The sequence below is a fragment of the Galeopterus variegatus genome, unplaced genomic scaffold (genome assembly GCF_000696425.1).
Source record: "Galeopterus variegatus unplaced genomic scaffold, G_variegatus-3.0.2 Scaffold43, whole genome shotgun sequence".
Taxonomy (NCBI): domain Eukaryota; kingdom Metazoa; phylum Chordata; class Mammalia; order Dermoptera; family Cynocephalidae; genus Galeopterus; species Galeopterus variegatus.
Window position 1 is genome coordinate 1,195,370 of NW_007726154.1, and position 26,406 is coordinate 1,221,775.

Genomic DNA, 26,406 nt, shown 5'->3' on the forward strand with positions numbered 1-26,406 from the left:
GTCCCCACAATGGCCTCTTTTCTAGAACAGATGAGTAATGTTCCTGCTCCTGATCTGCAGTTCCTAATTTGTTGATTGTGCCCTACTTTGCTCCTGTCCACTTGGACTACCAGGAAGTTTGATTTCACCAGGCAGGGGCAACAGTTTAACTCTCTGCCTCTATGCCACAATCTAGATCTCTGGAACCTTGATGACCTTTCTTTCCTCCTAGAATGGAAACTCTGACACAGTACATTTACAACCTCATGCTTACCACTCCTAGAGAACAGCAAGTGGCAATGCCCTAGTTGTCTTGGAAAGGAATACTAGTAAGAGACAGATCATTCAGAAATAAAAGAACTTACGTTCTCTGTTAAATCCCAGGAAGAAGGTGGGGGGTGGGGGTGGAGGGTTCCTACGTCAATGGCATGATAAAGTATTCCCCCTAAGTGGAAGACAAGTTGCTGCATACAATAATAACAGGGAATCTTTTTGGATTTTGGAATCAGATTTAGAAAGCATCTGTGTGACCTGTGACCAATTAACAGGTAACAGAAATGTGCCAGGAGTAGAATAAGGGAAGGCTTCCCAGCTGGTTCAGTCTGCAGCAAAAGCTGCCCTGCTAGCTGTCCTGATAGTCACACTGGTCCAGCAGTGTCCAAGATGCATGAAACAGACCAACATGGTATGCAGAAACTCTGCTAAATGGGTTAAACTCTGCTAAATGGGTTAAACTCTCTTAAATGGGTTGCTTACTTGAAACACAGAAGCACAGACATTTTTTATATTCATAGGAAGCACTTACTAAAATCTTGCTGAATGAGGATGAACACATAAACCTATTCCTAGCAATTAAACATAAGAGTTACCGCAGGGAACCCTAGGGTTTTAGAGCTAACTCATGTTACCATCAGCAGGTAACTATTTTCTTTTTGTGTAACAGCTCCTATCTTGCTTCTAAAATCAAATATCTGATTAAGCCAGGTGAATCTGCAACCTGGGCTGCCCTGCATGCACTGGGTGCCATTAGCTCTACAATCCATAAAACCAGCTTTACTTTGAAACACTCCAAGAAGTGGCATATAAACAACAGGCTGTACAAGCCACCAGAGTTAATTATTTAAATGGTTGCTTCCTTGGAACACAGAAGCAAAGATATTTTTTATATTCATTGGAAGCACTTACTAAAACTTATTGAATGAGGATGAACACATAAACCTATTCCTAGCAATTAAAAGATTCCTACTAAATAGGAGACAATCAAATACTGTAAAGTAAATTCACCAGACTTTAGGCTTCATTAATAATATTTATTTTAAAGAACACTTTTTATTGTAACAAATATAAAGTCATCAATGTTTTACAAATTGTCAAAAATGCCTTAAGTACAAAAAAAATACATTAGTAAAATGAAAGTTATGTTGTATTATTTGGTACATACTTAATACTGTCAACATGCACACCATATGCCAGAAAAGCTCATGCATTATTGGAAGAGAAAAAAAATAAGATATAACTGCTATGTTGTCTGATTATAAATTCATGGCTTCAGTCAGTTTTCTTTCTTCAGGGATACCATTTACCTGCAATGTGAAGAGTGAATATGGGCATACGTTAGTCAGGGCACGGACACGTTTAGATTTTGAGCAAAACAAATTATAGCAAGAAGAAATTTTCTACTCTCTTAATATAATTTAAAATAGTTACATTGCATTATTCCTCAGAATCTAAAAAAAAAGGAAGAAAGAAAAAAAAATTCAAAATTGGTCTTCTCCTTCTTGGACCAAAGCTACAATATTTTATATTTCTCAGAAGGTACAGCCTGAAACTTCCTCCCACAATAAACAAAAAGAATGAGGTTGACTGCTGGATACATGACTGTACCTTTTAATTGTGGCTTTTAAAAAAATATCATGTGGGTTAGAAGGGCAGAGAAAATAGGAAAACTGGAAGGGGCATCAAACCTAATGGCTTGGGCCTACTCCAAAAGGTAGGGCTATTGTCAGCTTTTAACTGCTCTATTATCCCAGCTAGTACTAGCTCCAGTCTCGGAATACAACACCAACAGCTATTCTTAAACTTTTGATAGGAATTCAAAAGAAAACTAACTGAATGAAACAAACTTCAAAATCTAGTCTCCCCTGATAAATTCCATATAGGTAGCTACAAATAAAATTATTTGATATGCAAGAGACAAACTCTGCCTAAATTACTTCCTAAAGGAGCTGTGACACCAGCACGGTGCTTTGAGGTACGTGGAAAAAGCCAGTTACTGTTTCACGGTAATCACGCACAAATGTAGCTGCCTCTTTATAGTGCTAGCATAATCACAGTAGAAGAACAGAAAAGCTGGTGTACCCATAAACATACATAAACAGCACTGAATCCATGCATTTGCATACAGAACTGAATAGTTTAGACACTGAGAAACAAACTTTGTTTTTTCATTTAAAAGAATACAATGGGAATAAGGAATGTAACTTTCCTTTGAGCTCCTCTCTCCAGGAGGCATGACTCTAGTTTTAAATTATCAGAGGCAGGAAACAACAATCTTTCATAATTATAAAAAATGCTAGGGTGGTCTCTCTCCCTTTAGCACTTAGATACTTTGGGGATTTATTGAAAAAACAACAATAATAACAACAAAAGAACCAAGAGGAGATAGTGCACTTTACTCAATAATATGATCCAAATTGCAGAAAAACAAAAGAAAACAAGAAGTATTAATAGGCTATAGTGTTAACTCAAAAGAAGAGTAAAGCTTTCTTGACTCAACAAAATGCCTGCTCCCTAAAACCTGTTTTAGAAAAAATAATTTAGAAAATTAGGTTGAACAACCTAAAACCCCCCTAGGGAAATTTTTTGGCTCTTATCACATTTGCTCAGGCAGAATTGTCCTTGTATTTGGAACTGCTCCCTATTACTAAAATGCAGCACACTAACAAGTCTCCTTGCTAAAAATCCATGAGACTATCAAATAAATTGCTCTAATACCATCTACTCAAGTTTCCTATTTCCCCTACTGGGTAAATAAGTAAAATCTGGATTTTTAAAATACTCACACATTTACTATTTTTCTAGAAATTGTCTCCCTTCTACTTGCTCTACCCCTGAAATCTGAAGAGAGATGGAAGTCTCTCAGGTTAAGGAGGAAGAAGTTCTATCATTTCCACTGTAGAAATATTCTTTAAAAATTTTCCCCTTAAAAACATAGCCATGAAATTAGTGGTAGTACATTAAATTATTTTTTCTTTAGCTGACACATATTTATAACAACGTTTGTTCCTTCATCAATCTCCTGAATGCTTACAGAGTAGCATGACCGCATCAATCATATACTGAAGTCTTGTGGAAACACGTTAAGATTTAAAACAAGTAATCAAAATTGTGGGAAAAAATTCTGATAAACATTATCTCATAATTAAAATCCGATGAAGAACTTCATTATACTTGCCTCAAATCTTTGAAATGTTGTCAAACGAAAATCTCCTTAAATTCCCGAAAGCAGTAATAGAGAAGATAATTTCTGAATGAAAACATCCAATACATTTCTACATATGCCTAAAGTTTTTAAGAGACTTACTTAATGGCTCCCCTACCACAATGCCACTATTCATACTTAGAATTCCACGCCCAACTTACATTTTTAAAACTTCTCTTGCTTTTCCAAAAGAGCTACAAAGGCATTACTGGTTGCCTGGCAATTAGAACTAGGAATCAACCACTAATTAGAAGACAATCATGAATAAGTTATCTACTCAGTAGCGAGATGAATGAAATAATTGGCTGTGGAAAATTTTTAGGGACACTTGAAAGAAATAAACTTAAAGAAAGCAAATCTTGTCCGCCATCGTGTTGTCACTGGTCATGTTATAACAGCTTTTTAAAGAAGCTTTAAAACCAGGCCAACCATTTTTCATTTATCCCCTTGAAGCCTCAGTGATTAGTCACAATGGCTTCCTTTTGTAAGAGTCAGTTTCAAGCTGCTCACTTACTGAGACAAATCCTGGATGCATCCAAGCTAAGAATCTTTCATACCAAGGGGAAGAATAGGGAGCTTCACTTAAGGAAGGGGATTTCATTCAGTCTTCCTTAATTAGACAGGACCTACGTGGATGCTTTTGCTCTAAGATCATTTACCTTGTGTTTATCATTCTGATGCCAATCTGTGCAATAATCTAAGTCATTATCCTGAGGTTCTAAGTTTGATTAAGGGATGACATAAGTGTTTTGCCTTACTTTGTGAAGCCTAAGCTTCATAAATTATACAGTGCCATAATTATTTTTTAACCTATCAGATTCATCCATAAATATCAACTTATTATTCTTAGTATAGTACTCACCTGTTGTCTGCTGTTGGGGAATCTGAGTCTGATGTGGCAAGTTCCTAGAAATGATTAACATTTTTGTGTAAAACTGTGCTGTTACACACATGTAAAGAGAGAACAGACATTAGAATGAAGAACTTTAAAGGTAGCTAGGACCCTAGATCATGTAATCCAGCACAGTTCATGACTCCCCCTTCATGACTTTATGGATGAGGAAACTGGGGTCCAAGGAGGATAAACAATGACAAACACTTGATAACATTCATGGAATTCTTACTACCCACCATATCTAAACTACCTCACAACAACCCTAGAGGTAGGTATTACCATTTTTCCCATTTTACAGAAAATGAAATAGCTTTCGAGGTCCAAGTCCACATAGCTGAGCTAGGAAGAGGTGGATAAATAATATGTAACACAACGACGCCAGGGCTTGTGCCGTAACTGAACACTTTCCAATCTGGGTCTAGAACACATATACACACTTATGCATTCTCAAGGAACAACGTATATAACCTCCTTCATTCACTATCCTAAACTTGTGCTTTTTTATCTTCATGCTGGGGAATGACACTGGCCATATGCCCACTGCACTAGTCAAAATACAGAAGTCATCCTTGACCCTTCCCTCTCCTTAGTCCTCACACTCATGCACTTGGAACTTTTGACATTTCTCCTCAATCTCATTTGAATCTGTCCCTTTCTTCCCCATCCCCACTGACTGAAGCCATCATCATTTCTCACTTGGATCCCTTCAACTGGTTGGACTTGTTTCCTCATTCATTTTCTTGCTCCCTTATGATCCACTCTGTCAGATGATATTCTAAGACACAAATCTGATTATGTTATATTTGCTTATATCTAATTGCAAGTTAAGTTTCAGGTTTCTTAGGGCAGCCTAGAAGGCCATCAATACATCTGGATCCTACCTGGAGCGCCCCCTGTCTCCTTGGACTGGAACAACTAACCACCACAGGTACTATCATGTACTACACCCAACCAGCTTACTCTTTGTCCTTACAAACTCAATTCAAAATCTGTTACAGCAGACATGTATTACTCTTATAAATTAAAAATTCCAACAAAGAATCTTGTTAAAATTATAACATATATTTTTAATTTAAAAAATAACATCTCGAGAACCACTTCTACCCTTCCTCACTCTCTAAGCACCCCCCAGTTAGGTTATTATTTAGCATGCTTTCACACACATGCTGATCGTCATTGTATTTCTCTGCACATAATATTTAATTGCCCAAAAGTGCCTTAACCATAAGAACATCCTATTTTTAGTATCCCTAGCAGTAGGCATGCAATGATTTTTGAATGAATACATGCAAAAGCGAAGATACTTACAAAGTCTCACATTATATACATGTTTATTAACATGCAGATACAACCATTTAGTTTCAAATTTTGACATTAAAGTTAATTTATGAAAATGTATCACTTAAATTTTGTGTGGAAGAAACCCTAGGAGTTAGCTCCTTGCTACACAGTAAGAATTTGATCCAAGCCAGGGATTTTCAAAGTTTTTGTTTCTCTTTAGCAGTGGAATTCCTTTTAATTGAAATCCTCAGCAGAACTCTGATGTACAAAAGAGATAAATGTGAGGTTGCCTGGGTTGAAGCAAGGGAGCTAAGAATCCTGCCTGCTTTGTTTCATTAGCCCCGCATGTTGGCCCCTAAAGCATTTCTTAAAAACCCCCAGGAAACAGAGTTTGAAAACCATTGATCTGAATCATTTCAGCCAGGCAAATATTATTATGTTCCATACATGATGATCTAAAGTGGAAAATAGCACATGCTAGTTCAATACTGTTTAAACTCTTAAATTAATCTACAGTTAATGCCTTCAAGTGATTTTTTAAAAATTTTCAGTGTCATTTTAAATCTATTGCTAAGAAAAAAATAAAATCAATTCTAATTCAATTTGAGGAAATTACTTAATAATTCATCCCAATGATTACTTTTTTTTTTCTCTATTACTTATCAGACCTACTTATCCTTGTATGGTCCAAGGGAATATTTCTTTTGGTTTGTTTGTTCTTTCATTATTTCACACAATGTATTTATTTATTTATTTATTTATTTATTTTTGTCTTTTTGTCTTTTTTCCGTGTCCGGCAACGGATCGCAACCCTCAGTGTTGCCCCCGTACCGGACCGGGGACCGGCAACGGGATTGCAGACCTCGGTGTTGTTCCCGTGCCTCGCTCAGCCAGTGAGCGGGAACCGGTCTGTATGTGGGATCCGAACCCTTGGGTGGGAGCGCCGCCGCGCTTCCCAAGCGGCGCACTATCCAGTGCGCCACCGGGCCGGCCCCACACAATGTATTTAATATTAGTTTTGGTTATGACAGTAAAAAGGTGAATTTATAAATCACAAAGAGGAAATAAGTTCTGGATTTAAAGATGGAAAAGCAAACATCTTTACTACAGAAGTCAAATGCAATTACATGGGCACTTGGGTTGGGGTGGGGGGATTAGGGTACACCTGATTTGAAATGAACACAGCACACACACCACACACACTACACACATGTGCATCCTCATTCCCTGTCATCTCTAGCTTCACCCAGCTTTTTAAGGGCTTAAGTCAACACATTTTGACAAAATACAAAAAGGCAGAGGACAAAGAAAGCACAGAATGTAGGTGTTCTGACATAACCAGTGATTGGTAAACAAAGATGCAGGTTTTTCAAAAGCCCTAGATCATGGCTACCCTAAATTCAAAATCAATATTTGGATGAAGTAGTCGGAACCTCCTCTCTCAGCCCTCCCAACATACCCTACTATGTAACACAGCTTGAAAACTACTGACCCAAGTCAGTCTATGCCCTATCATTTCTTTTATAGCCTCCAGTTCCCCTACTTTTTGCTATACCATGGAACTTTCTAAATGGCAATAGGCTGGGCTAGGTGAAGAGATATGGTTGGTTGAGAAAGTACCACACACTGACTAGCAAGAAATTTAGAGAAGATGCATGAGAAAGTGATTGTATGTATTACATCAGTTAAGGGATTTAAAACTATCTGCAGTTCAGTTAAGTCTGAACAATGCACATGCACTCCTTGTGATTTCAATGTAAGCTTAGATGAGTTCTATCAAAAGTGCTTATGTGTACAAAAAGGCGCTCAACCAAAAAAAAGTTGAGATTCAACTTCCCCTGAAACTCCAAGGTGTGCACACATAGCTCTGGTTTTGTGGTTGCCTAAACTTGCGACTACATGCAAGCCTGGGTGTTAGAGTGGTAATATGTCTATGCTGGGCATACAGGACATTGAATATTGCATTTAAGAGTGGAAGGGAGGTACCTCATATGAGCACTGCTTCAGGCATACTGGAAAAATGCCTACAACTAACTCTGTGAGAGTTAAGATGCAGAGAATGCAGGAAGAAAGAGCATTTCCATCTTTAGAGAAAGCAGGCCACTAAAAGGCAATTATACAGGAGAGTGGGGGTTGACTTCAAATAGAAGCACCATAATCTTCAAAGAAAGAACCTTTATAAAGTCATAAAACTATTTAGAATAATTCAGTTATTAATGGACTCACTGAAAGGTTATTATGTGTAAACTGCATTACATGGAAATTTTTAAAAACTGTAATTCTCTAAATTATTGGCATTAATTATTTTCTAATTTTATTACCATTAAATACATGCATTTAAATAGAAAACTGTGTAAATTAGTCATTGCACAAACTTCATTTTTTAAGAAAGCAAAGATAATGACTTGCAAATTAATAAATAAGTGATGGAAGAGGATGCAGAATTATTTGCTATTTGTACAGCCGTTTTAAGGTAATTTGACAATCTTGAATACCCTGTAGAGTAATTCTGTGAGTAAGGTTGCTGATTATCAACCAATTATATTGCTACTTGCTTGCAGACTCAAAAGCAAAGTGATTTGCATAAAGCCACAGAGTCTGTGCCAGAGTTGAAAGAAAATGACATTAGTTATCTGGAATACAAAACACTTCCTATTTGAATTAGTATGGACTCATTAACAATAAGAAATAGTAATACGATTTTGGAATTTCCCAATTGTTTCAGCAAAGTTATATTTCCTAAACCTTGACTTTTCTACAAAATTTCTTTCTGTAAAAATGCTGACTTGGACCTATAACTTATTATTAAGGAATCAGGTCATTATTTAGAGGGAAAGAGGAAGAGAGAGAGGAACGAAAGGAAGGAAGGAAGAAACGTAGATTTCAAAGAAATTGGAAACATCACCATAACTTTTCATTTCAAAACGTTAATCTTAACTAAAATCAATGTAGTATTCTACATGAAACATAGAAAAGAGGATACATTCACTTGCTCCTTTTAGTTTTTTCCCCCTGCTTGTACAAAGCCCTAAAGCAAGCCTACCACAGCGTTAAATTGAAGCAGTCTGAACTGAGAGAACCAAAAATACATCAGGCAGTGCCACCTCTATCGCTTTTGGTGTATACTCACTGAATTAAAAAAATTTTTTTAAAGTTCTTAACTCTGAAATATCCTTGGTTGCTTGACACTTCTTGTCAATAAGAAACCATTACCTTAGTGCCCTGAAACATTCTCTTCAACTGATATTAACCTTTATCGAAACTTAATTTTTTATTTATGAAATTTTACCATAAAGTTGGTTATCATTATCACCAAAGGATAGACAAATGGAAAACTACTTAAATAAAAATTAAAATGATTAGTTACTATCTTTAATTAGAAGACTTAATTCTACTTTTATACTTGTTAATGTGCAATAGATTCAGCACAATCTACCTCCTGTTTTGAGGGAGACCCAATTATCCTGGATTAGGTCTTATGTTTAATATAATGAATAAGGAAAATTTCTGTATACGTAATTAAAATCTTCCTGGAAAGTGTGTGGGGCACTTTTCCCTATTATTTATTTCACAAGGGCCCTCTATGGAGATGCTCCCACTCTGGAAAAATCTATTGGTGGTGATGCTGAATAATGAGGAGGCAGATCATCCCCTAAAAGGCAATGTAACTCATTACCAATTTTAAAATAAATTATTTTTTAGAAAATTGGATATTTGAGACTCTCCAATCAATGCTCCTTTCTCTAAGCTTGCAAAATGCACACAAATTTCTAGTGGTTTTTAGCTTTCCAAGTTTAGCACTTTTCTGTCACATTTAGGCATTGCGTTCTAATTTGCACTCATCCCTCACTTCACACCGTCTTCCTCAGGCAGTTTAAGGAGGTGTGGAAAAGTCTATAAGCATAAACTAATAAACAGCCCCATCATTCTAGATAATGTGCATGGACTGCCTCTCCTCCATACTTTAACACATACCCCTCAGGTGAATTTAGGAAAAACTGTTCTCCTTTTAAAATTCTATATGAAGGAATATGAACAACAGCCCCTCCCCCATCCCAGTCTCCACTCCCCACCAGAAATACCAGAGGCTCTGGATTTCCTAATCCTAAAATTTAAGTCCTTTAAGTATTTAAATCGGAGATTCTCAACTTTGTTTTCTGGCTCCACCGTAACATGCACTTCCATCAGACTTCGAATCCCCAGACTTTGGGCCCTGCAACCCATACTGTAAAATCTCCACAGTGATTCTGATCACAGTGCAACTTGGTTTGGCTAGCCTCTTTCTCAACATTCCTTTTAGGACTTAAAATTCTATGATTTACAATTTAATTTTTTTCATTTAAATAATTGCAAAGGTTTATCTTTGAGGTACATCAGTCAAATCTGTAATAGATTTTTGATGTTAAGCCTTTGGTCACAAACAAACATATTCCAGTCACAACAATGATTCTTTGGCCAAGCCAACTCACTTTTAAAAATTATATTCCAATGTGATTCCAGAAATGAATTGTAATAAGTAAGGGGACTGCTTAAAGAGGAAAAATATACTTCCTACTGTTAATGGTCACACTTGTTCACTGAGCTACACAGATAGCTGAGCACAGATGCAGAAAGCCTGGCTACACGAGGAGATGGGGACATTCTACAGAATACCTGGCTAGTGCTCCTCAAGACTGTCAAAGTCATGAGACACAAGGAAGGTCTAAGAAACTGCCCAGACGCCGGGAGACTAAGGAGACATGATGATTATTGTGTTTTGGGTAGAATCCCGGAACAGAAAAATGACAGTAGTGGAAAAACTGGTGAATTCTGAAAAAAGTCTGAAGTCTAGGTCATAGTAAAGTACCAACGTTGAGTTCTTTTTTCTGTTAAGTGTACCATGGTTCTGTACGATGTTCACAATGGGAGAAACTGGCTGATGGGCATCTGAGAACTCTCTGTATTATCTCTGCAACCTTCCTATACCTCTAAAATCATTCCAAAGTAGAAAGTTTATTGAAGAGTAAATGCATAGAGAAAGGGACCAGATCCCCCCCCATAACCAGGCACATGGTACCAGTGCCTCAGTGCCCACCAGGGGACCTGGGGCATGGAGAAGGGGACCAGATACACCCCACAACCAGGCACACTGCCAGCACTAAGGAGCATGCCAAAAACATCACCTCCATGGGGGTGGCCCACCACAGCCACCACAGTAACCACAGCTGCTGCGAAAGTGGCTGAAAGGGACCAGATCCCCCCCCATAACCAGGCACATGGTACCAGTGCCTCAGTGCCCACCAGGGGACCTGGGGCATGGAGAAGGGGACCAGATACACCCCACAACCAGGCACACTGCCAGCACTAAGGAGCATGCCAAAAACATCACCTCCATGGGGGTGGCCCACCACAGCCACCACAGTAACCACAGCTGCCGCGAAAGTGGCTAGATGCCACAATCATCCTGCAGATGGTCCACCAACCACTAGAGTGCATTGACACAAGGAGAGTCACCAGCAGAGATAAAGAAAGGAGGAGGATGTCTCTCTCCACAAAGCCCATTTCACAGTGACAGAAGAAGCATCTGCTCTATGATATTGGGGGACCTGAACACACCTTTCAGCATTGGGCAGATCATCTAGGCAACAAATCAACGGAGTAATCCTTATTCTTTCAGATGGAGAGAAGAAATCTAGGGTAATTACAGGGGGAGCAGGGAGGGAGAGGGAGATGAGGAGAGATTGGACAGGGGCATAAAGAATAATTATGATTTGCAATAATATGTATGCTAGAAATATTGATTTGATCAACATATCTCAATGTTAACCCCCCAAATACATATAATCAATTTTGATTCAATAAACAAAATAAATTAAAATAAAGAGTAAACATATGAGCAAAGATCAAATTAAATCGACCTTACATTTCTAGACTATGTGATCATTTTAACAGCCTGTTTATATTGTCTCTGTAATTTGAAAAGCAAATGGAACAGTGCACCATGAAACCCCTCCTTTGTGAGCACGTGCTATGTCTCCCCATTCTGTCCTGCTTCCCTTCCCACCATCTCTCTGTACCCTTTGCTTGTAACCTGGATCCGACATCCCTCAGAGGTCAATGACCACATTATCTATCCCTGACTAGGTATCAGCATAGGTAAATAATCTAATCTCTGTCTGGCCTAATTTAGCTTTGTTTCTTATCAACGTGTCAAATTTATCATCTACAAGTAATTAAACAATTTTTACTGGCTAACCCATGGTGCCAGTCTGGAGCCCTGTGAAGCGTTCTACCAAAAAGAAAATATTACTGTGTAATTGATAACTGTGGCAGCCCCTCATTACACAACTGTTACAAGTTCTCTAAACCTCTGAAGTGGATCGATATGTTTAAATGACCAAACTAGTTTCTATGCAGCTTTGAAGGAAAGCTTTGAATGTTCTTGAGCCTCACTTCGAAGCCAACAGAAACCTTTAGCCATATCGTTATGCCCAAATACTTCTAGTGTCAAGTCTGAAGAACATGCATAAAATCCTGTAGCTAGCCAAACTGTTTATGAACAATAAATTCAGTACACTTAACATGAACGTGTGAAGACGAAATGCATGCCCTTTTAGGAAGGGGTCATCAGTAAGTACAAGGCATGGTATCCAAGCATACACCTGGTTACCAAGTGCTGTAATGCCTCATCAAATATAACACCTCATTTTAATTTTGAGAACTCAGCTCAACCCAAATGACCAAAATTTTTATATATGTCTACTTGGTGCTGACATTAAACTTTAAAAACACGGCCATGTTTTTGAGGTAAGGAGCAAAAGTTGAATTTGCATAAAAAACAGTTATGATGAATCTGATACAATAAATTCCCTACTATCTGGCATGGTTGGAAAATGAGGTTAATCACATATTCTGGCTTATAGGGAGTTACCATAGAGACCATGCACATATTATCCGGTTCCAAGAATAAAAGAAAAATAATATACACTCAACACTGAAACGGCACCGAATGTAATTTAATTTTCCTGATGAGTCAGACACACTTGATGATCCTGCAGTGCCTCAGAATAATCATTGTGAACATCATCAATTATCTATATAGAAGTGCTAGTTAATGGAGCTTTTCCATTAGAAGAAATCTGAATAATACGAAGGTTTTCTGGACTTAAAAATGCACATATGTTGAAATTGTTGCAAGTTAAATGTAATAACCTATTGTATTTGCAAACAGATCTGATCAACATAATGACAGCCTTGATGGGGTTATGGAAAAACCAGGAAGATGCATTTGGTTGTATACTAGACAGGAAATTTTTTATTTTGCCTGTATATTAGTAGCAACTTTGTAAAATCCTAACCACAGGGAATCAAAAGAATTTTTAAGGAGGTATTCCTGTTCTCAGTATATATGGTTAGAAAGGGTATCTGAAAAATGACAGCTGCCTTTTTTCCTCCTTTAAACTTCACCAGCGATAGAGCTTTACTGATTTACAATCATACTTAAGATCCCCTACCCATTACAATAAACAGTTTTGTATTCTAAAATTTTATAGCATTGTTACTTTGCCAATAGAAGCACTTCCCAAGCTGTGTGCTTTGAAGAGTTACCTATTCTGACCTTTTCCCATGGATTCACATATATTAATATGCTAAAGAGTCTGAGAATGCTTGTAACTTAAAAAAACAAACAAAAAACCCCCACAAAACCTATTTCCCAAGTGTATTTGAACACTTCATTTTTGAAGAATATCAACACTTCACTGGCACTCTAGGGTAAACAATATAAGATATACCAGCCTTAAAAAATAAGTACAAATTATTTTCATTTTGAAAATGTATGATAAGCCTATTCATAATTTTTACCTAAAAAAGGCAGAAGAGAAGGCAGGAGAGATTATTAAATTGTGAATTATCACACCATTCTTGAAATTTTACTAATTTTCTCATCAGCATCTAATTCTAGTAAACTTGGTTTTATGATGACCCATAATGGAGGGACCACTGACCATCAGAGAGCATACAAATCTATCCTTTCTATTCAGTACAATGAAACTTTGTGAGACTTTAACATTCATATATCTGATATAACATTAATGTTTCCAAAACTCAAAAATGTAAATGTATGCAATTTTCCCCACTGTTAATAGGACTTGCATTAGTTATTCTCACACACACATGTGCATGCACACACATAAATATACCTAGGCCTATACAATCCTAAGTAAATGATGTTAGAGAACTTTAAGAAAATGTCCATAATACTTCTGGATTTCCAAAGTATTTTGGTCAAATTTATCCAGCCTAGCTGTGTATACTACTCATATTAATTATTGTTTAATCTTCAAACTACCACATGCACTTTATCTGGTTATAAAATAAGCACTTTCAATGGAAAAAAGTTTGGACGTAACATTGTTCCCAGATAAATTTTTCATCAATAAGTATTCACTTTTATATCATATCCTAAGGTGTGTGTGTGTGTGTGTGTGTGTGTGTGTGTGTGTGTGTGTGTGTGTGTGTGTGTGTGTGTGTGTGTGTGTGTGTGTGTGTGTGTGTGTGTGTGTGTGTGTGTGTGTGTGTGTGTGTGTGTGTGTGTATGAGAGAGAGAGATTTTTCTTTTTTCTGCATATCCGTCCAATCTACAAAAGCAAAGTGAAAAAGAGAAGGACCTCAAAAACAAATTTTGTGATTTCTAGTGCTTGGGGCAATTGAATTCAACCCATTTTAACATATGGTTAAAAAGAAAAAAAGAGCCCTGCTTTTAAAAATAAATGCCAGTTTTATCCACCATTCCCTTCTATCAAAATCTAGCTTCTCGAAATATAACATGAACTCTCTGTGCAACTGTGCAATTTCTTCAACCCTTTCTCCCGCACCTCTCCCTTACAAAGTTCTCTTCCAGATTTTCTGACCAGTCTTTCTAGCACTAGAGGTTTGCACTAATAGAAGATGTGCTTATAGCCCAACTGGAACTGCTTGCTTTGGAATACAAACAGATAACAAAATACTCTTTATCCTGAGGGAAAAAATTTAGGTCAACTTTCTTCAGTAATAAACTAAAAAAAATAGATAAATTAATTAGCAGAACCAAATAATTGTAGCAACACCTCTAAAAAATAATCGGTGTGCTATGTATTAGGATATGCTTCTCTTTTCACAACTAACTCATCTTTGAGCAAACATATGTTAGTTTATAATCAGTGTCAGTTTCTTAAATATGAAGGCACATGTGGTCTTGTTTGGATTAGCGAAGAAAAAAAAAAAAAGCATTTCCCGAAAGTAATTTATACTGTGTTTGTGTCAGGACAGTGGGATTGGGATCTACACTATCAACATCCTTTTGGCGTTTTCTCTTCCAGTTAAAAACAAACAAAAGCAACAACAACAAAAAGCTCCAGTCTGTATAGGCATTAGTAAAAATGCACATGCATTTTAATAATTATGGCTCCCAGTGGATACTTACAGCTGCGTTTGCATCAGTGGCATGTTAGTGTTATCATAATTGTCTGTGTGTAGAGGAGGTATGATTTCCCCAGTTACAGGGTGAAACACAGGCAGCGTTGACAGGGGCCATGCTATCTCTCTATTCTTGGACATGTCTCGAAGCTCTTTGGTAGATTTCTGAATAGCACTGTGATGGACCAGTTGGATGCTGGGTCAAAAAAAAAAAAAGTAACATATATTTAAAACCGTATATTAGCCCAAAGGGTCATCAATATGAAAAAGTTATGAAATTTTTTTTCCTTTAAAATAATAATATATTATTGCACTTTGGGCATTCTACAAACTATGTCAGAAAGTGAGATATCTAACATACTTTTAACATAGCAAAAGTGAAAATTATAAACTGATTTTAAAATACATAATTCTTTCACTAAATTGAGCTATGACGCATTGTGTTAATATTGCAGCCCTAAGTAACAACAACCTAGTTTTCTATTTATTTTCTACGATTAAGATACAACTACCATTGCTTCTATATTGTTGTGTCTGGTGGGGCATTTATAAATACTCACAGAAGTTTCATTTTATGGTAGGTTATTACTGTAGATTCAGGAAAACTTGTATGAAAAGTCTTTTCATCTGTTCTCTGGTTTACAGAAATGCAGATTGGGAAATCACATAATATAAATGGCAAGTTAATATTCTGAATCTGAAATATTTTAGGTTTACTTTTTATCTATGTAATCTTAGTTTTCAAACCCTTTTTATTTTTAGTTTCTACCCCTCCTAAATATGTCTATTTAGAAAGCAGCTTTCACATTTCTGAAATTAACTATGAAAGATGACAAATGAAAAAAAAGCATGGCACACATGTACGGAGCATGATGAGCAACTGAGAAGTGAAAAAAATGATAAAGAAAATAACAGGAAAGAAGACACTTACTCTGGTGTTTGCATGTTTCTCTTTTCCCTAGAAACAAAACAAAATTTATGAATTAAATAATAGCATTGATATTTGGAACATTAAGACTATATGTGCACGAGATCTTGCGTGGTGTGGAAATGTTGGCATTGTTACTGCTAAATGCAACCAGGCAGCATTTACCACCAGGTTTACATTACTCGGATGAGTACACATATAGCGATGGAATACTGATGAGAAACGCACAGAAAAATGAAAAGAAAAATGGAGATTAAGAATCAAGCTCTTGACTGAAATAAAATCTATGACAGTGAAATCAGGCTACATGTAAAAATGGACGATTTTGTTACTTGCTGCATTATTAATTTTTTATCCTTTGCTTTGTTACCCTGACTTCCAGAAAATCTCAGGAGATTATCTTAATTGACATAGATGTCCTGAAAGTACTAACTATTCATGAAGTGAAGACTCATTACTCAAATTATACCTTATTTTCATTAATTTACTCTTAAGTTTTTTTTAAATATATTTTAAACATTTAGATTGTGTCACCCTGTTTGACAGCAGAACTATTTCAAGAAGAATTCTGACCATCACATCTGATCAGACTAAGACAATTTATTTATTTAAAGTGCAATTACCATGTGAATAGACTCCACAGCTTCTTCTCATGAAAGATGGCTTGTATAACAAAAATATCTAGCCTCAATTATTCTTGGGACTGATTTGCCAGCATGAATTTATATCTAGCCTTAATAATTTTTGAATAAAGTAATTATATACCTTAATTTGATTTACTAAACTCAAAATTATTTTTTCATTTTAAAGGAATAAAGTACTGCAGTTGAACTTGAACGTAATTTCAATTCATTTATAAAGTGTTTTATGAAGTAAATGAAACTTTGCTTTTAATGGGATATTCTATGTTGTTATCTTAGCAGGCTTTCTAATTTTTTATTAGCATTTTAAAGTACTCACACTCCTTCCCGTCGGCAGCACATGATATAAGCAAGTATTAGGAAAAGGACCAGTGCTACTGCCGAGGGCACAGCCAGTGTAATTAGGAAATCCGTGTAATAGTCTCTGCTTTTCAAAGAATCAGAAGGGGGTTTGTACTCTCCACCATCAGGTAAAATCCCCTCTCCACGAATCACCTCCTGAAAGGTGGACACTTGCTTTGTTTTATCAACCTGATACAAAAGAAGACAATTACACGTCAAATTAATAGCTGCAAACATTATGAGATTTTGAGATGCAGACATACCAAAATATTCTTTGACAAATTACCTAAAAATTCATCTTTTCCAATTACTTTATAACCTTGAATTTGCAATTATTTGTTGGAGGTAAAGAGAGTGAAAGTAGTAAAGGCTTTATCTTGGCCTACTTTCTATGCCCATCCTACAACATAGATATATATGCATGTACATGTATATATACATAATACATGTGTGTTTTTGTATGTGGTTATTGTTCTTTTTCAGTTTCCTTCCTCCAAAGCAGAAGTCCTTCACACTACTACACAAATTTCTTGTTTCCTAGTAACAAACCCATAGTGCAGATGTTAACAAACTGCAAACTGGCTGATAACCAGGTATGCAGAAATGGTTTCTAAAGTAGTGAAAGAGAAAAGAAAAAAATGAGGGATGATTTCCAAATGCATTGTCCTTGATCTTTCTGCCATGTAGCTGACAGAAGTAATTTTTAGGAAAGATAGTCTAAGAAATGATATCACTTTACTAAATTCTATCCCAGGATCAAAAAACACACAACCCTTGCACTATGTTAATTTACCTTCACATTAATTGAACTGCTTTCACTGAGTTGCATTTAATTATGTTAAGGTTTTATTGAAGGATACTAAAACAACAGCCATGTGAAATTTATTACTATATTTGCTACTAAAAACCAAAAATGTTGGGAAGAATTATCTGTGGCATTACTCAGTATCCCCCCTCCAACAACTCCAATTGAAGAATTTTGTTAATAATACAATGCTAGTAAAAACCTTATTTTCTGCCAAGGAAATAATGCTCTGCCTCCTTTTTAAGAATAAGAACTAAATAGCTGATGGATTTCCTTTTTTTATCTTGAACATTAAAAGGCTTGCTGTCAAACGTGATCGCAAGCCTATTTATTTTTTTGTAAAGTTTAGGTCCTCATTTTCTATTTCCTTTATAATTTATTTATTATGTTTACTGTATGACCTTTTTATGTAAGCTTCCTCAAATCTTTTGTGGTAAGATGTGGCAGACTTTCCATTTAAAATCCTTAAAGCATAAGACATTTTAAAACTGTTTAGTACTTAGATACTATCCGTAAACATAAACTCATTTTGTGGTACAAACTCAAGTAAAATGGCAGTGTTAAGGCCTACCGTCTACTGACTCTGGTGAGAGGAATCTATTGAAATTATAATTGTAAATTATAAAAGGGTGGGAAAGACTCAGTGTCTGATTAGCACCATGACTAAAACATTGAGCTTTGCAAATTCAACACTGACCTATAATACACATAAACCACAAGTTAATAATTTTACTTGATTTAAGAAGGCAAAGAAAGACCATTATTTTTCTAAGACGCAAGGGACACAAGTGTAGGGCAAAAGGATACAAGGAGTGCTAAGAGCTGCAACGTGAGTAAGATGTTCTTCAGTACTGGATCCTGGAAAGTTGCCTGCAGTTGGCTCTCTAAGACGTGAAGTGACAGTTGTGTTTATGTGTCAATAACTTTGTTCAAATGTCAACTTTAAACTTAGAACTAATTCACTCACCACCAATCATAAAAGAGTTGACAGAAGTTAAATCTAAAGGTCACTAAAGAATTAAAACAACTTTCCTACCTTCCAGACAGTAGATTCAAAGTATTTTATATATAGATATATAATATAATAAAATTTATATATAAAATATTATAAATATCTTACATACACAGGAAACCTTACATTTTCTTAAATTTTTTAGAATACAAATTAACAAGTAGTTTAGAAAGAAATACTTAATGTTTATGAATTTATTCTTAAGGCTGTAAGATTCTAACTTTCCTCACTTAAAATTATTTCTTGTCCCTTGAACTTTCTCTACAATTTGAGTTTTCAGGATATTGAATCATAGCACAATATTGCTTTACTTTCAGAATTATTACTATACTCCATTCTTTCCTTCCAAAGTGGGGTAGTGGTAGAATATTTAAGAAGAGACTTTCTGCACTTATCACATTGACTCCATAATCTGTACTGATTTAGCAGCCACCTGGATATCCAGGGGGTTCATTTGGACCACCTGCCAAGCTAGTCCAGCCATAGCAACTAATTAAGGGTAGAGTGAGTACAAAAGTGGAGATACTCTTTCCTAAAAGGATGTACTGTCAAATCCTTACCAAATCCTTAAAGTCGAGGGAAGTCAATTGCAGTTAACAAAGTAAACGCAGGATTTGTTCCTAAAAGCAATCCAGGTTTTAGTCAAATGTTATCTACAACCACATCACTCCTAATTACATTTGTAAAAACAAAACAAAAACTCACCAATGAAATTTTGCACCAGTCAATGTAAAACTGAGTACGAAATTTTTTATCACATGTTATTACAGGCTCCATTTCTTGACTGCATCTCAATTGATTCTGCGGATTTTCAACTTCTCGTAAACAAGAAGAAAACGGGACATCGGCACCAACCATGACATAAACACTGTAAAAATGTGAAACTCTCAGGTTATCCTTTAAGAAAATTGGAAACACTGAAAACAATCTACCTTGAAAGCACGATTTATCCTTCTGGATTGAGGGATTAACTACAATCATCCCCAAAGTAGGGCCTAGGCTTTAAAAGCAGTGATTCATGTAGGGGCTTCTTTTCATTTATTTCTTTATTTAACCAATATTTACTGAGTGTCTTGACTCTCTCTGAGTGTATTTACTCACTCCATTTACGTTAACTTCTAGAAATGTTATTTCATTCTATTTTTTTCATTCAAAATAATCACATCATATTTTGATTAGTATATTTGGTAGACTATTTGCATGAAAAAAATATTTTTAAGGTAAATTGTTTAGAAAATAATCCTATCACTAAAATAATAAATAACTAGAAGTAAAAAATCTTCATTTGATTTCATTATAACAAGACTGTAAAATTGCATCCCTGGAGGTATGGGCCCCTAGGCAGACTTTGCTATTCTACCCAATTCTTCTGTCAGTTTTTCTACTATACAAACCCGTACATGCTTGGTCTCTGATTAGCAGGCTTCTCAATCTTTTATGTAACGAGTTAATATAAGAGAAAAACTATTACTTGGTAAACACAAATGAGGCAAACAAAATGTATTTTCTAGGTGTGCATCTTAGCAATTATGGTGAATGAATTCTACTTAATTGGCTAACAAGATTTCACAATAAAATAGAAGATAGTGACAATAACATTTAAATAATCTTGGAGCAGTTTGAGAAGAAAGGAATCTCATTGGCCTTCAATAGAGAAAAGAAAACTGGGATATTAATCTAAATAAATATATCTGTTTTCTTAATGACAATGCCACAGCTACTTATAAAATGAAATAAAACCATCAAAATTCCAGCTGTCTTCCTTGTAGAAATTAACAAACTAATCCTAATATTCATATGTAAATTCAAGGGACCCAGAATAGCAAAAAAAACCTCTTGAATAAGAAAAACAAATTTGGAAGACTCACAATTCCCAATTTGAAATTTTACTCAAAGGCATAGTAACCAAAACTGTGGTATTGGCATAGGCATAAACACACAGATCAATGGAATAGAATTGTGAGTTCAGAAATAAACACTCATATTTAGTAAATTCATTATTCTCAAAGGTGCCAAGACAATTCAAGAGGGGAAAAATAGTCTTTACAACTAATGGTGCTGGGACAACTGGATATGCACATGAAAAACAATGAAATTGAACCCCTACCTCCTACCATATACAGAGGTAACTCAAAATAGATTAAAGAGGACTTCCGGTTTCTGATCCAGCATATAGGAAGCCTGGAAGTAAATACTCCATCCTAATAACAAGTAAAAAGCTGAAAAAACTAAAAAATAAACAATTCTTCTTAGATCTATAAGAGAAGTGAGGTCAAAGGGCAAACTACTGCTCCCCAAATTGGAGAGACCAACAGATGAATATGGAGAATCACAATTTACTTGAGAAGAAACCCACAAGTTCCTCTGAGGGAACCAGTGCTGGGGCAGGAAACCTGAACTATAATTGATGATTTGCTGGAGGCTCAGTGTGGACAAGTCTGATAACTAAAAACTCCAGAGGAACCCTGTCATCGGAAAGCCTCCACATTAATGTGAATTTTATCTCTTGGAGCTCTAGCACATTCTTGTAGTGACCATCAGAGAACAATCCCCTCATATTTCCAGTGAGAAGAAGGGGGAAAATATTTGAAATATACCATAACATTCTGTTCTTCTTAACAAGGACTGTCTCAGGAGAAACGATTTAACCACAGCCTAACCTGCTGGGGTTACATAAGAGCCTAACCGATCTGGGAGTAGAGAAATCCCTAACTACAACAACCTCTATCTTTCCATGTCCAGGAAGAGAAATACCTAATTCTAAGCCACTTTAGCCATCCTTTCCCACCTGAATTGGGGTGGAGGGGGGCACTGAGAAGCACATGTGAAGTTCACAGTCTAGAGTCACAGGCTCACTAAGAGACTGAGACCTAATCATAGAACCAAAGAATTATTCCCCTACTCCCACATCTGACCACCACCATATTACTAAAGGCCTGTTTACAGCAGTTCCTTTTACCCAGTCCAGCTATCAAGAAAAAATTATAAAACATACTAAAAGGAAAAAACACAGTTTGAAGAGACTGAACAAGCATCAGGACCAAACTCAGAGCAGAAATAGTGGAATTATCAGAACAGAAATTTAAAACAACTATAAGTAACATGTAAAGGACTTTAATGAATAAAGCAAACCTTCCCTGTAAGAAATGTTAAAAGAATTTCTTTAGAGAAACAGAAAATGATACAGGTCAGAAACTCATATCTACATAAAGATGAAATAAGTGAAGGAAAAATAAAATCTTTTATTTTTCTTATTCTTAATTGATCTATCAGATAACACCTTGCTCAAAATAATAACAGCAACAATGTATTCACTTATATATGCTCAACTGTGTGTGTGTGTGTGTGTGTGTGTGTGTGTATATATATATATATATATATATATACATGCTTATATATCATATAAGTAAAAGGAATGACAGCAATGATACAAGGGCTATTAGGGAAGAACAGGGATTATTTAGTTATTATAAGGTACTGGTACTATGAAGTGGTATAGCATTTGAAAGTAGATTTGAGTTAGCTGTACATGTACACTGCAAACTCTAAGGAAACCACTAAAAGAAATTTTTTTTTAAAGTACAACTAATATGTTTAGAGGACAGAAAATTGAATCATATGAAATGCTCAATTAAAACCACGAGAGGTGGAAAAAGAGTGAAAGGCAAAAAATATGAGAACAAAGAGCAAGTGCAATAAATAAAAACAGTAACAATTATGGTAAATAGTAAACCAACTATATCAATAACACTTTAAATATCAATGGTCTAAATGTACCAGTTAAAAGAGATTGTGAGAGTGGATTAAAAAACAAGATCCAACTATATATTGCCTACAAGAAATCTACTTTAAATATAAAGACACATACATTAAAAGTAAATGGATGGAGAAAGATATACCACGCTAACACTAATCAGAAGAAAGTGGGAGTAGCTCTATTAATTCCAGACAGAGCAGACTTAACATCAAGGAAAGTTATCCGGGATAAAGAAGGGCATTATATAATGATAAAGGAGTCAATTCTCCAAGAATGTACAACAATCCTTAATGTGTATGCACCTAATAACAGAGCATCAAAATAATGAGGCAAAACTGATAGAACTAGGAGAAATGGATGAATCCACTATCACAGTTGGAAATTTCAACATCTCTCTATCAAAAAAGGACACATTCAGTAGGCAGACTATCAGTAAGGATATAGTTGAACCCAACAACATTATCAATTGACTGGACTTAACAGATATCTATAGACTACTTCATCCAACAATAGCAGAATACACATTCTTCTCAAACTCATGTGGAACATTCACCAATATTCCAGGCCATAAAACACATCTTAACAAATTTAAAAGAACAGAAATCATACAGTGTCTTCTCTCAGACAGCAATGGATTTAAGCTAGAAATCAATATCAAAAGATAATGGGAAAATTCACAAATACCTAAAGATTTAGCTTCTGAAAAACACATGGGTCAAAAAAGAAATCTCAAGAGAAATTTTTAAATATTTTGAATTCAATGAAAATGAAGAAAGCATCAAAATTACTGGGATTCCACAAAACCAGTATTTAGAGGGAAATTTATAGCATTAAATGTTTATACTAGAAAAGAAGAAAGATCTAAAATCATAACCTAAGCTTCTACCTTATGAAACTAGAAAGAAAAGAGCAGATTAAATTCAAAGTAAGCAAAATAAAAGAAACAATAAAAATTAGAGAAGAAATCAATGAAACTGAAAATAGGAAATCAATAGAGAAAATTAAAGAAAAGATAAGTAAAATTTGAAAGATTCTTTAAAAGATCAGTAAAATTGATAAGCCAGGCTGACTAAGAAAAAAAAGAGAAGACACAAATTACTAATATCAAAACTGAAAGACAGAGATCACTAGAGATCCCAGGGACATTAAAAGGATAATCAAAGAACATTATGAACAACTCTATATCCCAAATTTGATAATGTAGATGAAATGGACCAATTCTTTGAAAGGCATAATTTGCCAAACATTCACAAGAAAAAATAAACAATTTGAATAGACCTAGATCTAGTAAAGAAATTGAGTCAATAATTAATAACTTTCTAAAACAGAAAGCACCAGACTGAGATGGGTTTACCAGTGAATACTACCACACATTTAAGAAAAAAATTATACCAATTCTCTACAATCTCTCTCAGAAGATAGAAGTCAAGAGAATACTTTCTATTTCATTCTGAGGCCAGCACTAACTTAATACAAAAACCAGATAAAGACATTCTAGGAAAAGAAAACTACAGACCAATATCTCTCATGAACACAGATGCAAAAATCCTCAACAAAATATTAGCAAATCAAATCCAACAATGTATAAGAGGAATTATACACAAGGACCAAATGGAATTTATCACAGTTATACAAGGCTAATTTGACATTCAAAAATCAATTAATAAAATCTATCACATCTACGGGCTAAAGAGGAAAAATCACATGATCACATCAATAGATGTAGAAAAAGCATTTGACAAAATCCAACACAAATTTATGATATAAACTCTTAGTAAACTAAGAATAGAGAGGAACATCCTCAACTTAATAAAGAATATCTACAAAAATTCTACAGCTAACATTATACTAAATGGTGAGAAACTCAAAGCTTTCTCACTAATATCAGGAACAAGTTAAGGATGTCATTTCTCACCACTGCTTTTCAACATCATGCTGACAGTCCTAGTTAATGCAATAAGAGAAGAAAAGGAAATAAAAAGTGTACAGATTTGGGAGAAATAAATAAAACTTTTTGCAGATTACATGATCAAAAAGAATCGACAAAAACTTCCTAGAACTAATAAGAGATTATAATAAGGTTACATGATACAAAGGTTAACATACTAAAGTCAACCACATTCCTATATACCAGCATGAAAGGTGGAACTTGAAATTAAAAACACCATACTATTTACATTAGTACCCACAAAAATGAAGTACTTAAATATTAATCTAACAAGATATGTATCAGATCTATATGAAGAATACTATAAAACTCTGATGAAAGAAGTTAAAGAAAAACTAATAAATGGAGAGATAGTCCATTTTCATGGATAGGAAGACTTGATATTGTCAAGACGTCAGTTCTTCCAAAATTAATTAATAGAACCAATGCAATTCCCCAAAATCCTAGCAAGTTATTTGGTGGATATAGACAAACTGATTCTAAAGCTTATACGGAGAGGTAAAAGACCTAGAACAGCCAACACAATATTGAAGAAGAACAAACTTGGAGGACTGACACTAGCCAACCTCAAGATTTACTGTACAGCTACAGTAATCAAGACAGTGTGGTATTGGTGAAAGTACAGATAAATAGATCAATGGAGCAAAATTGAGAGCCCAGAAATAGACCCACATAAATCTAGTCAACTAATCTTTGACAAAGGACCAAAGGAAATACAATGGACAAAAGACAGTCTTTTCAACAAATGGTGCTGAAACAACTGGACATATACATGCAAAGAAATCATTCTATTCACAAACTACACCCTTTGGAAAAATTAACTCAAAATGGATCACAGATCTAAATGCAAAATTACAAAATTCCTAGAAGATAACACAGGAGAAATTCTTGATGACCTTGGGTTTGGTGATGACTTTTTAGATACACCACTAAAAGCATGATTCATGAAAGAAAGAATTGACAGGACGAACTTCATTAAAATTAAAAATTTCTGCTCTACAAAAGACACTGTCAAGAGAATGGAAAGACAAAACACAGATTGGGAGAAAATGTATGCAAAATACATATCTGATAAAGAACTGTTATTCAAATTGTGTCTGGAGCTCAACATATGTGATGGTGAGGCAGAAAAAATTCTCACATTTTTTGTATAATTTCTTTCATATGTTTCTTATAACTTCATGGCATCAACATCAACACAAGAGAAATAAAAGAACCTTAACTGGGCTAGCTCTTTTCAGAAGTATATTCATAAGTTCTATCGTACATATTCCTATGTTCACTGTTTATACATAACAATGTATAATGCTAGTATTTATGAAAATAATAATTATAGCACTTAAATAAATATGTAAGCCATAAAAAAGAACTGTTATCCAAAATATACAAAAAACCCTTAAAATTCAACCATAAGAAAACAAACAATCCAATTTAAAAATGGGCCAAAGACTTTAACAGACACCTCACCAAAGAAGACATAAGCGTGGCAAATAAGCATATGAAAAGATGCTCTACATCATATATCATCAGGGAAATGAAAGTTAAAATAATGAAAGACCACTACACACCTATTAGAATGGCCAAAATCCAGGACATTTTAAACACCAAATGCTGACAAGGATGCAGAGCAAAGAAACTTTCATTCATTGCTGGTGGGAATGCAAAATGTTTCAGCCTCTTTAGAAGACAGCTTGGCAGTTTCTTATAAAAGTAAACATACTCTTATCATATAACTCCGGTATCACTTTCTTTAGTATTTACGCAAAGGACCTGAGGCTTATGTCCACACCAAAACCTGCACACAGATGTCTTTAGCAGCTTTATTCATAATTGCCAAAACTTGAGGGCAACCAACCAGTCCTTCAGTAGGTAAATGACAAGTAAACTGTGGTACATCCAGAA

At 35.2% G+C, this 26,406-nt stretch overlaps 1 protein-coding gene across 7 annotated transcripts in view; it reads right to left on the reverse strand.

The window, feature by feature from the left end:
- Positions 1–1,268: 1,268 nt before the first annotated feature.
- SGCE (sarcoglycan, epsilon) overlaps positions 1,269–26,406 on the reverse strand; it is a 72,891-nt gene continuing 47,753 nt past the window's right edge. For 3 of the 7 annotated variants that reach the window (XM_008571677.1, XM_008571668.1, XM_008571698.1), the window contains 7 exons: positions 19,505–19,667; positions 16,960–17,171; positions 16,003–16,029; positions 15,079–15,267; positions 4,323–4,366; positions 3,434–3,468; positions 1,275–1,562 (listed from right to left, as the gene is read on the reverse strand). In XM_008571677.1, coding sequence (XP_008569899.1) covers positions 1,512–1,562; positions 3,434–3,468; positions 4,323–4,366; positions 15,079–15,267; positions 16,003–16,029; positions 16,960–17,171; positions 19,505–19,667 — 721 coding nt within the window. In that variant the 3' untranslated portion in view covers positions 1,275–1,511. Of the gene's footprint in view, positions 1,563–3,433; positions 3,469–4,322; positions 4,367–15,078; positions 15,268–16,002; positions 16,030–16,959; positions 17,172–19,504; positions 19,668–26,406 lie in introns of all 7 variants that reach the window. The other 4 variants (XM_008571706.1, XM_008571684.1, XM_008571713.1 and 1 more) reach the window with 3 other exon arrangements.